Source organism: Betta splendens, chromosome 4 (assembly GCF_900634795.4).
Source record: "Betta splendens chromosome 4, fBetSpl5.4, whole genome shotgun sequence".
Lineage (NCBI taxonomy): Eukaryota > Metazoa > Chordata > Actinopteri > Anabantiformes > Osphronemidae > Betta > Betta splendens.
In genome coordinates, this window is record NC_040884.2 from 4,008,001 (window position 1) to 4,020,465 (window position 12,465).

General features: G+C 46.9%; 1 protein-coding gene across 1 annotated transcript; it reads right to left on the minus strand.

Moving 5' to 3' along the window:
* Window positions 1-654: 654 nt before the first annotated feature.
* On the minus strand, window positions 655-1,500 carry c4h1orf52 (chromosome 4 C1orf52 homolog). The gene is made up of 2 exons (XM_029149451.3): window positions 1,047-1,500; window positions 655-810 (listed from the first exon to the last, which is right to left on the minus strand). Exons 1-2 carry the CDS (start codon window positions 1,335-1,337, stop codon window positions 655-657), a joined length of 447 nt encoding a protein of 148 aa, XP_029005284.1. The 5' UTR covers window positions 1,338-1,500.
* Between the last annotated feature and the right edge of the window lie 10,965 nt (window positions 1,501-12,465).

The following is a 12,465-nucleotide window of genomic DNA, read 5'->3' on the forward strand; positions in this document are numbered from 1 at the left end:
GTTTATTGCCCTCCCTGCACTTTTTATTTACCCGCGTGCCAGGAAATAGTTGACAGCGTTGGTCTACAGCGACGACATAATGATGACAGCCAGCGCACGGCTCCCTGTCTCTTAATAAGCTCGGTCTGCTTTTCTAACTTCCGACTTTTTGTTCTCTCTGATGTGGCAACATGGTAGTTTGAACCAATTGGCACATCTTGGGCTGAGCCTATAATTACAACTTTTGACAACACTTTTCAGTGGCACGCAACAGTCGCTTTTAGTTGTAGCGGAACAGCAGGAGCGAAAACTATTCTCACTTGAGTTTAATCCACACACCAGTAAGGTCTGTTCCTTTGAAGTGAAGAACATCACGGCATGCAGCAAAGAACAGTTGGGCCTTCAGTGGACGCACAGTTCCACGTTTGAAGGACTCGAGCTGCTGCATTATCTCCCAAAACAAATCTGCCCTTGAAAAGATGACCGATAAACTCCTTGATCCTAATTGACTGACACGGAACTCCTGGCTTTCGCTGGCATCACGTGTGGCTCAGCAAAACTCCCTCCCGAGAGACTTTCCCCGTAGGATTAGGATTAAACTGGTCCTGAATGAGTCTCATTGTCCTGGGCCGCGGACGGCATTAATCATGGCACTCAGGGCTAATTCAATTTAGGCTATTTCTGTCTGTGCTGTTTGATAATTTCACAGTCTAGATCATTTACAGCACATACCATGCCTGGAGGAGGCCCCTTCTTCTTCTCTGGTTCCGCAGCGTAGCTCTCTGGAGGGGGCACAGCGTTTGTCTTCCATGGCTTAAACTCTCTGGCGGGCTTCAAGTAAAAACAAAACAAAGGGCATACAATAAGAATAATGACAGTAAAAGAACGAGGGTTTGAAAAAAAAAAACAAGCTACACGTATATACCGCTAAATGAGCTGTGGACAGTTTTCAGCTTCTTTTGTCAATACAAATCAAATAAACAAGGACTAAAACACACCTTTTCAGGCATTTGATTAGCTTAGTTTAGTAAAAATTGCAAAAATATAAAATATGACTGGGTCTGTACCTCTTCGGGAGCTTTAACAGCCAGAGTGTCCCAGTCGATCTGTTTATTGAGGGGGTTGTAGAGGAACGCGGGTTTGGACACGGAGCTGAACAGCTCGTCGGGTTTGGGCAAAGGAGCTCCGCCAGCTGAGCGTTTGGTCCCCTGTTCGGAGGACTGGGCTCCGTTTCCAGAGGCACCCTCCCCCGTTTGGTTCCTCTGACTTTGCCGCTCCTCGTCCGAGTCGCTGCTGTCGCTCAGGTCGTCATAACTAGAAAAGAAACCTAAAGAGCCCGATTTCTTCTCTTCTGACATTTTGTTTAGTTTGTTAATGTTCTAATTTGAACGAATGACGTAGGGTGAAACGAAAGAAGATGGGCGATTAAAGCTAAAGTAGCTGACTTAGCTAAGGTGGCTCCTGTGCGACCTACTCCATTTTGAATCAGCCTCCAAAACAGTCGTAAAGCGCGATGACGTCGCGACAACTGTCGTGAAACCGAACCAAAAAAGTTAGCGACGTTCTTGACTATTTCTAGTGTTTAGTTTAGTTGCATTTGTATAGGTGTCATATACGACTGTATAAAGTATTACTTATTATGAATAAATCTATAAATAATTAAATTACCCTCCACATTTTCCTAGATTATTACCTTTGTGAAGTTTTTATTCTCAAATATAAGAGTCGGTGATGCTTTGCTTTGCAAATGAACTTAGCTGTTAAACTTAACTGAGAAACAATGTTGTTGTTTTTTTTATCTTCTGTGAGTCTATTATCAGTGTGTGCTCCAAAAAAACTCATTAACATTTATTGACCGCTAGAGTGTAGTGTAGTCTCAGCAATGAGACAATGAGCCAGTGGCCCCAAATGTCTGGTTCTCAAAGAAGAGACACAAACACTGTATTGTACTGTAAACCCACATTTGCACTTCTTTCAATTGTTCTTTTCTGAAACAGTCACTAAAGTCATGACTACGGCAAAACTTTAAGATCGGACCCTCTCCTACATCTGCTGATATTAAACAGGTTTGGCTTGGATTACTTTGTAATCAGGTAAATGATGCAGGCTGTGTCTCTAAAGTACTGATAAAGTAGAAACATTTTTGGAAGAATTGTTCTGTTTTTTCTCTCTCTCTCTTCCTAAGTCCAATGTTAACAATTCATGTTTTTTTTTTTGCCCTTTTAGGTGAGCTGTAGTTCAGATCAGTTCAGAGATATACAGGAGGTCCAGTCTGAACACATTCTAAAGGTAAAAGTTCATGGAAAGGAAATTATTTGCATTTTTCTACATGAGGCTAAAGAGTGTCTTCCATGTTGTTGTTCCACTCCTTCCTCCTGTTCCTCCTGTAGTCTTCATCATCTTCTCCTCACCTTCCCTCCTCTCTGGTGGAAGTTAGTTGAAGAAGTTGATTTCAAGCTTCTGGAAAAAGAAGCTTTATAGAAAAAACACTATGTCACATTTTATATTATAAGTAATATCAAATAGTTGTTTACATAGTAATTTCAAGTTTTATCTGTGTTGTATTTTTATACATTTTATATAAAACATCTCTTTTTTATTTATTTTTAATTCCAACAAAGGTTTAAGATTATTTCACTCATGCAAGGTAATACAAATATAAATTTAAAAGAGATGGAGATTTAAATATAAAAAACAATTTTCACAAAACAGGATGTGGCACGTCAAGAAAGTATCTTTTTCCTCCATCAGCTCCTCTGTTGGGCCACAGGAAAAGACATTATAGTGCTTTTCCTGCTGCATGTTTTCCTTAAATACATCATCTGTTTAAACATACTACCAGGACAGCAGGGGACCCCTTTTCCGCTCGTATGAGCCGAAGGTCTTTTGATGAATATACGTTGTTTTCTAATTAAAGTGTTGGCTTGGAGCCAGCTCATGGGCTTGGATGCAGGTAAGAAATAGGCCCTTCCTTCACTTTACATTTTGCCTCCAGTCTCTACAGAGGCTGATCGTGATGTGAGAAATTCCCCATGAAGGTGACAGGCCACACCTATCCACATGTCTGCTCAATCTCTTGGATGTCTTAATTTTATCCATAGGCTTAACTCAAGTCGGGACACATGTACACCAGCATGTCTGTGATTTAATTAGGCTTAACAGACACGCTCTCTCTCTTTTTATACATCCTACCATTACCGAAGTAGAGCACGCTTTGATTTGAGCTAACTAACCTTTACAACAAATGAATCCCCTTTAACAGACGTCAGACGCTTTTGTGGTGGCACCTGTGTGCTCTGGCTTGATGTCACACGAGATGATTTCAAGCGTTTTAGATCTTAATTATAGAAATCCTGTTTACATTTACATTACATAATAAAACCCACAGACACCTGGAGCATGAAAAAAGTGGTTTGGTGAAGTGCTCGTAAAACCCAGATGGAACGTTTTGTTCTTTTTTATTCACTGACATAAAACTACATGAACTGAACATCTTCCTCATACTGTGTTATTTAGTTGAAACTTAGTTGTTTTCTCAGGATCCAGGACTTTCTGGGTTGTCTGTACAGTATTTCCCACTTTCTATGTATTCCCATGTTAATCTACACATTCACCTTTCTGACTGATGGTGTCTATTATGTTTTGTTTTACCTACCTTTCTCATGTTATAGCAAATTACTACAAGGTTAAACAGTAAAAGACTCAATAAATCTCCAGTTGATGAAGTGACCTGACTGAAACGACCTTTGACCTCAAGCTGTGTTAATTCTGTTGGGATGGAACAAGGTAAAATAGCGACCTGAGCACGGTTAATGAGGAAAACAGACACGTCACTCTACAAGCACTCAGAGTTGCTCCACTTGCTGAGGATGAATCTGTTTTCCTTTAAAAGGAACAATCAGCATGTTTTGTGTTTCACTGACAGAAACGGGAGATCAAGACTGAAATGCACTAATAAAGTATAATTAGGTCATATGATGTGATAACAGCGATCTGGAAGTGGAATGAGCACAAGTTTACTCGTGACTAATTTCCATGGGGAAACAAATCTTCGTGAAAAACATATGTTAGTGATTATACGAGTATTAAGTACTGAGGAGTAGATATTTGTAGTTTTATGCCACATTATACTTCTACTCATTTATATTTCAGAGCCACCGAGGAATTATACTTTTCAGTTTAATCAAAATATTATCCTAGCTTCTGAATTATCACATGTAAGGTAACGTGAGACTCTGTGAATCCTCTGGAAAGTTTCACAAGTTCAGAGGAAAAAGGCAAGTTCTTAATTAATGCAGTTAAACATTTTCAAGATGATTTCAAGGCCTTTGTTTAGTTCTGTTTGTTTGACACAGTTGGCACGTGGAAGCCAGGCGTGATCAGGGCTTCACATGGGTAATAAGACTCCCTTTTACTTTCTAGTATATAAACATGTGAATGCATGAACAGTATGTGTAACTCCTTCAGCACTGACACTCATGCACTTCTCCCACCACTGCGTCCATGACCTTGTGCTCAAGTCTGCGTCTGTTTCATGTTTTATCCAGCTGTTAAACCAACCTCCCACTGGGGGCAATAAAGCTGAGTTGAAGCTGATGTTGCTGTTGTGTGGGTGCAGCATTCACAGACACAAATGCTGGATGTTATCACCGGCCTCGTGACGGTCTCATGGCTTAAATGACATTTTATGTCATCATTCATCTAGGTCTCTAACGTGTAAGTGGATGTGAGCATTATATATGTGCAGTATTTGCAGTGAGACAGTGTTTGTAGATAGGTTGAAGGTGTGACAGTATCAAAGCTCCATCTGTAGAGATGTAACAGTTAAATATGGCAGAGCTGGAACATTTGACTTATGGCCTTACACAACATGCACCTATTATATAACACGATGCTGCCGAACAAGACACAACATAAAAAGCTGAAGCTCCTCTGTCAAAGCACCACCTGTGGAAATTAAACATTGATGCTCAGCTTCTCCTCCAGCATTACTGGATACATATCTATCATCTCCCCTTTTATCTTTTTCCACATCTCCTTCCATCTGAGTCCATCACTGATATCATTAGCTGTGAAAAGGCTGAGGTGGAAATAACATGTGGTGTCATGACTGGTCTTTTTTTCTTCCTGACAGAAAAAAAGAGAGTCGCAGCTGTTTGAGTTGGAAGTCCGGGGGCAACGTTCATGTTTAAACATGCATTTTTATATTCATACATGCTGACTGTACACATTCATTAACTTTTCATCTTCATACTGAGCTTTTGCTCCATCCACAGCTTCCTCTGCCACGCAGGCACGTGCACACGGACCCTCCACCTCCACGTTTTCTCCGGTCACTTACAGTAACACTCGGGGAGATTTCCAACCTGAGAGGTGGCATTCCTTGGCTCATTACATTAACTCGAGGCTCTGTTTGCACCGCGGCCTGTCGGGGCTCGTGGCTGGAGGCCGGAATGGGATCCAACCAATGCAGCAAGAGGAGAGAGAGTGCAAGAAAGAGACGGAGACAGAGTCGGGAGGTGCAGGGAGTGTGTGTGTGTGTGTGTGTGTGTGTGTGTGTGTGTGTGTGTGTGTGTGTGTGTGTGTGTGTGTGTGTGTGTGTGTGTGTGTGTGTGTGTGTGTCTGTGTGTGTGGGGTGGGGGGACCATGAAGGTGTGGGAGATCTGGGTCAAAAGGACAGTTTGCGGGTGAGCGGGGTGAGGCGTGCTATGGGCAGGGGTGGGCTTCGGGGGCGATCATCCCCATCACATGTTCCACGGCGTCCTGCAGCGTGGACGGCTTTGGGCTGAGCACACACAGCACACTCAACCCCGTGCCCTTCCTGGTGCTTTGATTTTCCCCGCTCTCCCTCCTCAACAACCGACACGGACACTCTGAGATGCTCATTGACACAAAAACGTACATTCAGCGGCGACAGTTTGTGACTTTGCGACGGTTGTCTGAGGCGGAGGATCTGTTTTCTTACTGGGCCACAGCTTAAGAGATAAAGCTGCTGAGAGTGATGCTATATGAGGTAACCACACAGGCAGTTATTGATTACAGAAGTTCATTATTTCAACGTGCAACAATGTAAAAACACACTGGAGGGTGGAAAAGTCCACGGCAACCTCAGTCGCTCAGATATTGCATATTTTGACTGCATCGACTTGTTGATATAAGGAAAGAATGCAGTTGTGGCTCATGTTTATGCTGCTTTGATGTCATTGGTTCCTTTTTCCAGTGCATACGCTCACACACCCTCAGCCTGTGATGGCAGCGCACATTTGCATATTTCAGCTTTGGGATACGTCTTTCCTAGTAAAAAAGTTTTCCAGCCATGTGGCTTCATTTCCTCCTGAAAACATGTGACTGTAGTGTTTCTGTTTCTCGTCCAGATGTAGATATTGTTTTAAAAGTAGTGTTAAACTGTTTCGCTGGAAGCTGCACAGAGAGAAATCCCTTTCGCTTTTAACTAACAAGAGTAAAACAGCTCCCGCACGAACCCACCGGTTTGTTAAAACGGCATCGAACCCCGACCGAGTTTAACTGTGCTCAGCAGACGAAGGAGACTGGATGCGAAGGGGCACAAACAAAAACAGACACAGACGCAGCTCCTGTGATCTGGTGGAGCAGATTCAAGGCTGCCTGCGCTGCAGATTGGTCAGTGCGTGAAGAGCCTCCCTGCCTGTATGTTCTGCACATGTCAGGGAAGAATGCTTTGAGCCGAGGCCAGATACGTCCACTTTGCAAACGCGTAATTCAAATAAGCCCCATTCGGCTCCTTCTGCCAATCATCCCCGAAAGCAGCAGAGGACGGGGATCGAAAATAGTTTGATAATGAGCAAACAACTCTACGCTCCATAAGAGGGTCTGACACACAGACGGATTAAAGCTCAGCCCTGTGGCTTGTCACTTTTCCCACCACTGCAACTTCTTTTACTATAATTTAAAGCTAATTCGAATCCATGAGCTATGACATAAAAAATGATGGCCTCAAGTTAGAAACAAACTCACAAACCCAACGAACCACGGGGCACAGATGCCGAATGAGAGGGATTTTTCCTCTGTCAGAATTCGCAGGCTCGTCGCTCTGGTAATTGTTTACTAGCCTGAACTTTATTAGAAGATAATGACGCTCTGCACAGCGTGTGTAACAGAAAACACACTCACGTTGCTCACAAAGTGTGTAAAGCACTGCTCGGATTTCACAACGCTCTCTCAGCTTCAAATGGTGAATTTACCTGTCAAATAAAGACAGTAAAACCCGGTCCCGGCTTCGACTCTGTAGCAAACCTGCGAGTTTTATGTCAACCACCTGAAAAGTTTTACTGTTGTTTTGTTTAAACAGTTGAAGCCTCTGACCTGCTCCTCTGCCGCTGATTTACCGCCGTCCAGCATCTTCCAGCCTCGCAGCACTGATCCTTTCCAAATGCTCCCAGACTTAGTCGCGTACGCGTGAAACCACAGGTCGCTGGGTGGAGGAGTGAGATGTGAATGAATGAATGCAGCTACAGCCGCGTTGGGAAGGTTCAGGGAAGGAGGACACAAATCCAGGTCACCAAAACACACTTCTTTTATTTTTGGGAGATATTGCAGTGGAAACAGAGCCGAGCATCCTCCCTGACCCTCAGTGCAGCGTCCTCCTGTCCACAGCTGCCTTTCATTTACATTACTGCCAACCGTCTGGCATCACTGAACCTGCAGCTTCTCTGCTCCGCGTGGGAGTGAGACCGGCCCCGGTCTCTCGCTGCACTAAACGCTGGGTCGTGGCGGCCGGATACCGGCGTGCAGAACCGCCCCGGGACGAGGCGCCGCTTCCCGACCCGTCTGTTCCCGCGCCGGTCCCGCTCCTGCTGTAGGTCTGCTGTGTGATGGGCCGTGCAGGAAGGGGATCGGGGCGCATTTCACACCTTGGGGGCAGCTTGGTGGGGGGCTGGCAGCAGCTTGATGAACAGAGTGCACCTGGCTGAGTGGAAGGTCCCCCCGCCCCGCCTCCCCCGGCGAAGACACGGCTTGCAGATCAAAGCGGGGGTAATCCCTGTCTCACCCGCTCACCCTCTCCTCCTCCCACGCCTTCCCCTCCTTGGAGCCCTCGGCGCTCGCAGCGCGCTGCCCTGCGACGCGCGCTGCCCTGCGACGCGCGCCCCGCGAAACACACCTCGCCTGCGACTACCTGCTTCCCCCGATGCCCACGCTGAACCCTGGAGCCCTGGCTGTTGGATTTTCCGACTCATTAGCTCTGCTCATTCAAGTGCGGCATCCTGCGGATTCCTTCCAACCAAGTTCATCGGCGCAGCCGGCAGCTCTGACTGGGAGGTGATAAGAGAGAGGGGGCTCCAGCCAGCAGACCCCGCCGTGACTTTGTTTAGTGTGAAATGAGACGGGGGGGGGGGCTAATGAGGGGCTGCAGACGGACTTTGATGCAGTCAGGTACAGCAGCGCACTGCAGCGTGTTTAACGCAGCTTAGCAGCGTAGTTACGGGAGTGTTAACGCCTGTCAGTTACAGAGCCGCGCGTCCTGGCAGCAGGTGTCTGTTTGACCCGGGTCCGTTCAGAGCGCGGCCCGTTGACCCGCGCCGTTTGAAGGCAGACGAGGGAAGAGCAGCACCTTTTCACACCAGCATTCTCCAGCGGTTCCGCCGTGACCCCAGCTGCTGTAAAGATGAGAGCTGCTCGCGGGACGCGGGGTCTGACAGCGTCGGGGGGTCTGGGTACAGTCTCATTTCATTCTAATTGCTTTTTCATGTTCACTGCGTTGGGCTGAAAAGAATCCACCCTCGGAGAAGAACGTCCCTGTCAGCAATCTCTACAAACCCATGTCCACTTGAACCGGAAAACACAACGTTAATGACGTGGAACCAAGAAGACGTCCGGACAAAACGGCAGCATTTAGGCTGTTGGGATCTAGTCCCTGTAAAAGCTTTAGGCTCACACACATGTAGTTCAACCTGAAGCATTGCTGGGCCAGTGAAGGGAAACATGTTTAAATCCTACTGACTGTGAGCCTCTAGTTCTTCACTAATGCGCCCCCACTTTACATCTCCAGCCACTGGAGTCATTTCTGTCTCGGGGGGACGGGTGAACAACAGGGCTTAGCAGATATAGCTCCCTGAACTGTGGAGATCAGGTTCCGTGTCTCCATGCTGGAAATAAATGCAGAGGAATTGGACGAGCAGCTGAAGGCTCTGGTGACGCCGCCGGCATTTAGCACTGAAACGCATCACGCTCACAGGAGACGATGGCAACGAGACAACAAACCGGTAGAGATCGACAGCAGCATTAGAGTTTCCAGTGCAGGACTTATTGCATCACGCAGCTAATTCGCAGACGGCCATCTTGTTTCATTTAGGTCGCTTCCCTGCAGTTTAGCCTTAATGTTCTCCAGAACAGACTGCGTTAAGTGGAACTCTGTAACACACAGACAACAGGGCGATGGATGCCTTCACTGTGTGCGTTCTCTAAGTGACGCCACGGGCGACGACTGTACAGGAAATAGTTCACAGACCCCAACCTGATCAGTGTCTCAACCGTCAAAGTGCTTCCTTTTCATTTCAGTCTTTTGTTTTTGTTTAAATGAAGCTGACTGTGAAATACTTCCTTCCTGTGAACCGTTCAAACTATTCCCTTTGCTGAAAATATGTAAAAGATTTTTATAACATTTGTTATCAAACTCAATGACTCATAAAACTAAACCCAATCACATATTGGTAATATATGTTTGTTTTAAAGCTTTCACAGAAGTGTTACGTTGAGTAAAGTGTGAGGTTCATAAGGTTACAATAAGAATAAACTCTAGATGTTACATAATGTAACCACGGCTCACATGCAGTGACCTTCATCTGGGCCCGTTTCATGTTTGGGTTTCCATCCTGTTCTGTGTCCACCAGACCCAGTCGTCTCAAAACAGTCTGGAAGTCATGATGTGACCGGCCTCTGGGGCATGTCCCTCTGTCTGTCTGTCTGTCTGTCTGTCTGTCTGTCTGTCTGTCTGTCTGTCTGTCTGTCTGCCTGCCTGCCTGCCTGCCTGCCTGTCTGTCTGTCTGTCTGTCTGTCTGTCTGTCTGTCTGTCTGTCTGTCTGTCTGTCTGTCTGTCTGTCTGCCTGTCCATCCGTCCGTCCGACCTCCACAGCAGCAGGAGCATCTACTTATCAGATAAACACCCAAAATCAACATTTGATGCACTGTTGAACATGTCAGGGATGTTGGTCCCTGCAGTACATGCATCACTTTCACCAAGTAACTAAATTTGTTCAAGAACTCTAATAAAGTGTAATTGACTTATTCTATTTCTAATCGACATTAAGGAGTAAAATCTGTGTTTTGAGAATGAAATTCTCTTATAGACATAAGATGAAACACATGCTGCTGTTCATGTTTAAACCATTTTGCTTTGTGTAGACAAAGCTCTGTTCCTGTCATGTACCAGTGAACAGTGAAAAGCCCTTACATGGTTCTATTCAAATACCAGTTTGAGGCTTAAAGAGGTGGAGGAAGCTAAAGCCACTGTTAATCTTTGGACCTCATCCACTGGTCGTTCCATGAGCCTCCACAGTTTGCCTTTATGCAGCGACACCTAAAACGTGACAGCAGCTAATACTAAGAATGGGGCTCAGAACTGTTTGTCTGGACAGATGTGTGTTGGCTGAACACTTCCTCATCCCTCATCGCAGACGCTAGCGCTGAGCGGCTCTCGCAGAACCATCATCTCAGCTGAAGGCCTAATCTCACTGTGAATCGGACTTCCTTCCCGGATGCCTTTGATTTCTCTGTTGAGAAAGTAACTGAACGGGGTCCCTTTAGCCCGTTGAGTCATTATTAATCGTGCGTCCTCTTTCATCTAATAAATGCCTTCGTCGTCTGCTGGCAGCGTCGTCTGCACACACACATGAGGTAATGGCGATGGAGCCGTGTCTGCGCGCCAGCCGCACCAAAGGCGGCTGCAAGCCTGATAGCAAACACGTGCGACAGGCAGCGAGTGTCCATCTGTGCCTGGAGCCGGCTCGCGCTGGCTGACAGGTGGCAGCGCTCGGCCCGGAGGACGCGGGCGCGGCAGGACACGACGGCCCGGCTATTTTCTGCCCGGGGACAGAAGACGTGACACGGGGGCAACCGATGGATGACGCGTCTGAGCCTAAAGGGCCTGACACGCGAGGGACAGGAGGTCTCTGCGGGTGGAGGAGGCAGAAGTTCAGTTTGGTGCCTCAAACGTGTGTCTCATAGAAGGTGCTGGCGTCACAGACTCTTTCACTGTTAAATCAGCTCTTCTCTGCACTTTGCTTTCAGCAGTTTGGGCAGTAATAACTTTGAATCACTGACATTATGCAGCTGCTCTGCTTTTATACGTTTTATATCCAACTTCAACCTGAAATTGATTTATTTTGCCCTATTTCTTGGCTCAGATGTTAAATCCCGACTGCCGCTTCTTTTCTTCCTGCTCCTTGAGGCTGTTTTTGTGGAAGTCCGACCAAACCAGGGATCACTGTGGGTTCTCTTCTTCTGCAGAACTTAATGTATGTTGTCCTTTCATGGAAAATGGGAACAGTTGTTTCTAATCTTTCTCAGAACAGATTCTTTTTGTTCAGTTGCTCCTCCACGAAACAAATAGCCAGCCTGGTTTTCATTGATTCCGATGTGCGACTAGAGCTTCACCGAGAGACAACGCGGCTGCAGGTTCACAAACAGGTAAAAATAAGAATGGGAGAAACAGGAAGACTCTTCCCTCGCATGGCCTCAAATGGGGTCACTCACATCCATCACAGCAGAAATATTAATTGCACAGTCACTCACACGTGCAAAAGCCATAAACGCTGTCACCGACTGAATCGTCCGGATCTCTGTTTTCTCTGAGGACTCCACCACTGGAATCTGTGCCAGACAGGGTTTGTTTAAATGCAGATCTTGCAGATGTGGACTGTACATTCATAAAGGGCGTTGGCTTAAAAAATAGCTCATCTTTTGGCTGAACAAAATGCATCATAATTAAAAAGACTCTCCTCTGAATGTGTGACATGACGCGAGGAAATCTTCTCTGTTCTGGTCCTGAAGTGTTGGTGGGTGGAAGGTCAACCACCACCTGCTCAGAGCCGTCTGAGCGGTGAGCGGCTGAGCCGAGCGCTGGACAGGGCTGGACCTGGAGCTGGAGCTGGAGCTGGACCTGGAGCTGGACAGGGCTGGACCTGGACCTGGACCTGGAGCTGGAGCTGGAGCTGGACCTGGAGCTGGAGCTGGACCTGGACCTGGACCTGGACCTGGACCTGGACCTGGACCTGGATCTGGACCTGGAGCTGGACCTGGACCTGAACCTGGGGCTGGACCTGGGGCTGGACCTGGAGCTGGACCTGGACCTGGACCTGGACCTGGACCTGGACCTGGACCTGGACCTGGACAGGGCTGGACCTGGGGCTGGACCTGGAGCTGGACCTGGGGCTGGATGGAGCTGGACCTGGACCTGGACCTGGATCTGGACCTGGAGCTGGACCTGGACCTGGACCTGGACCTGGACCTGGA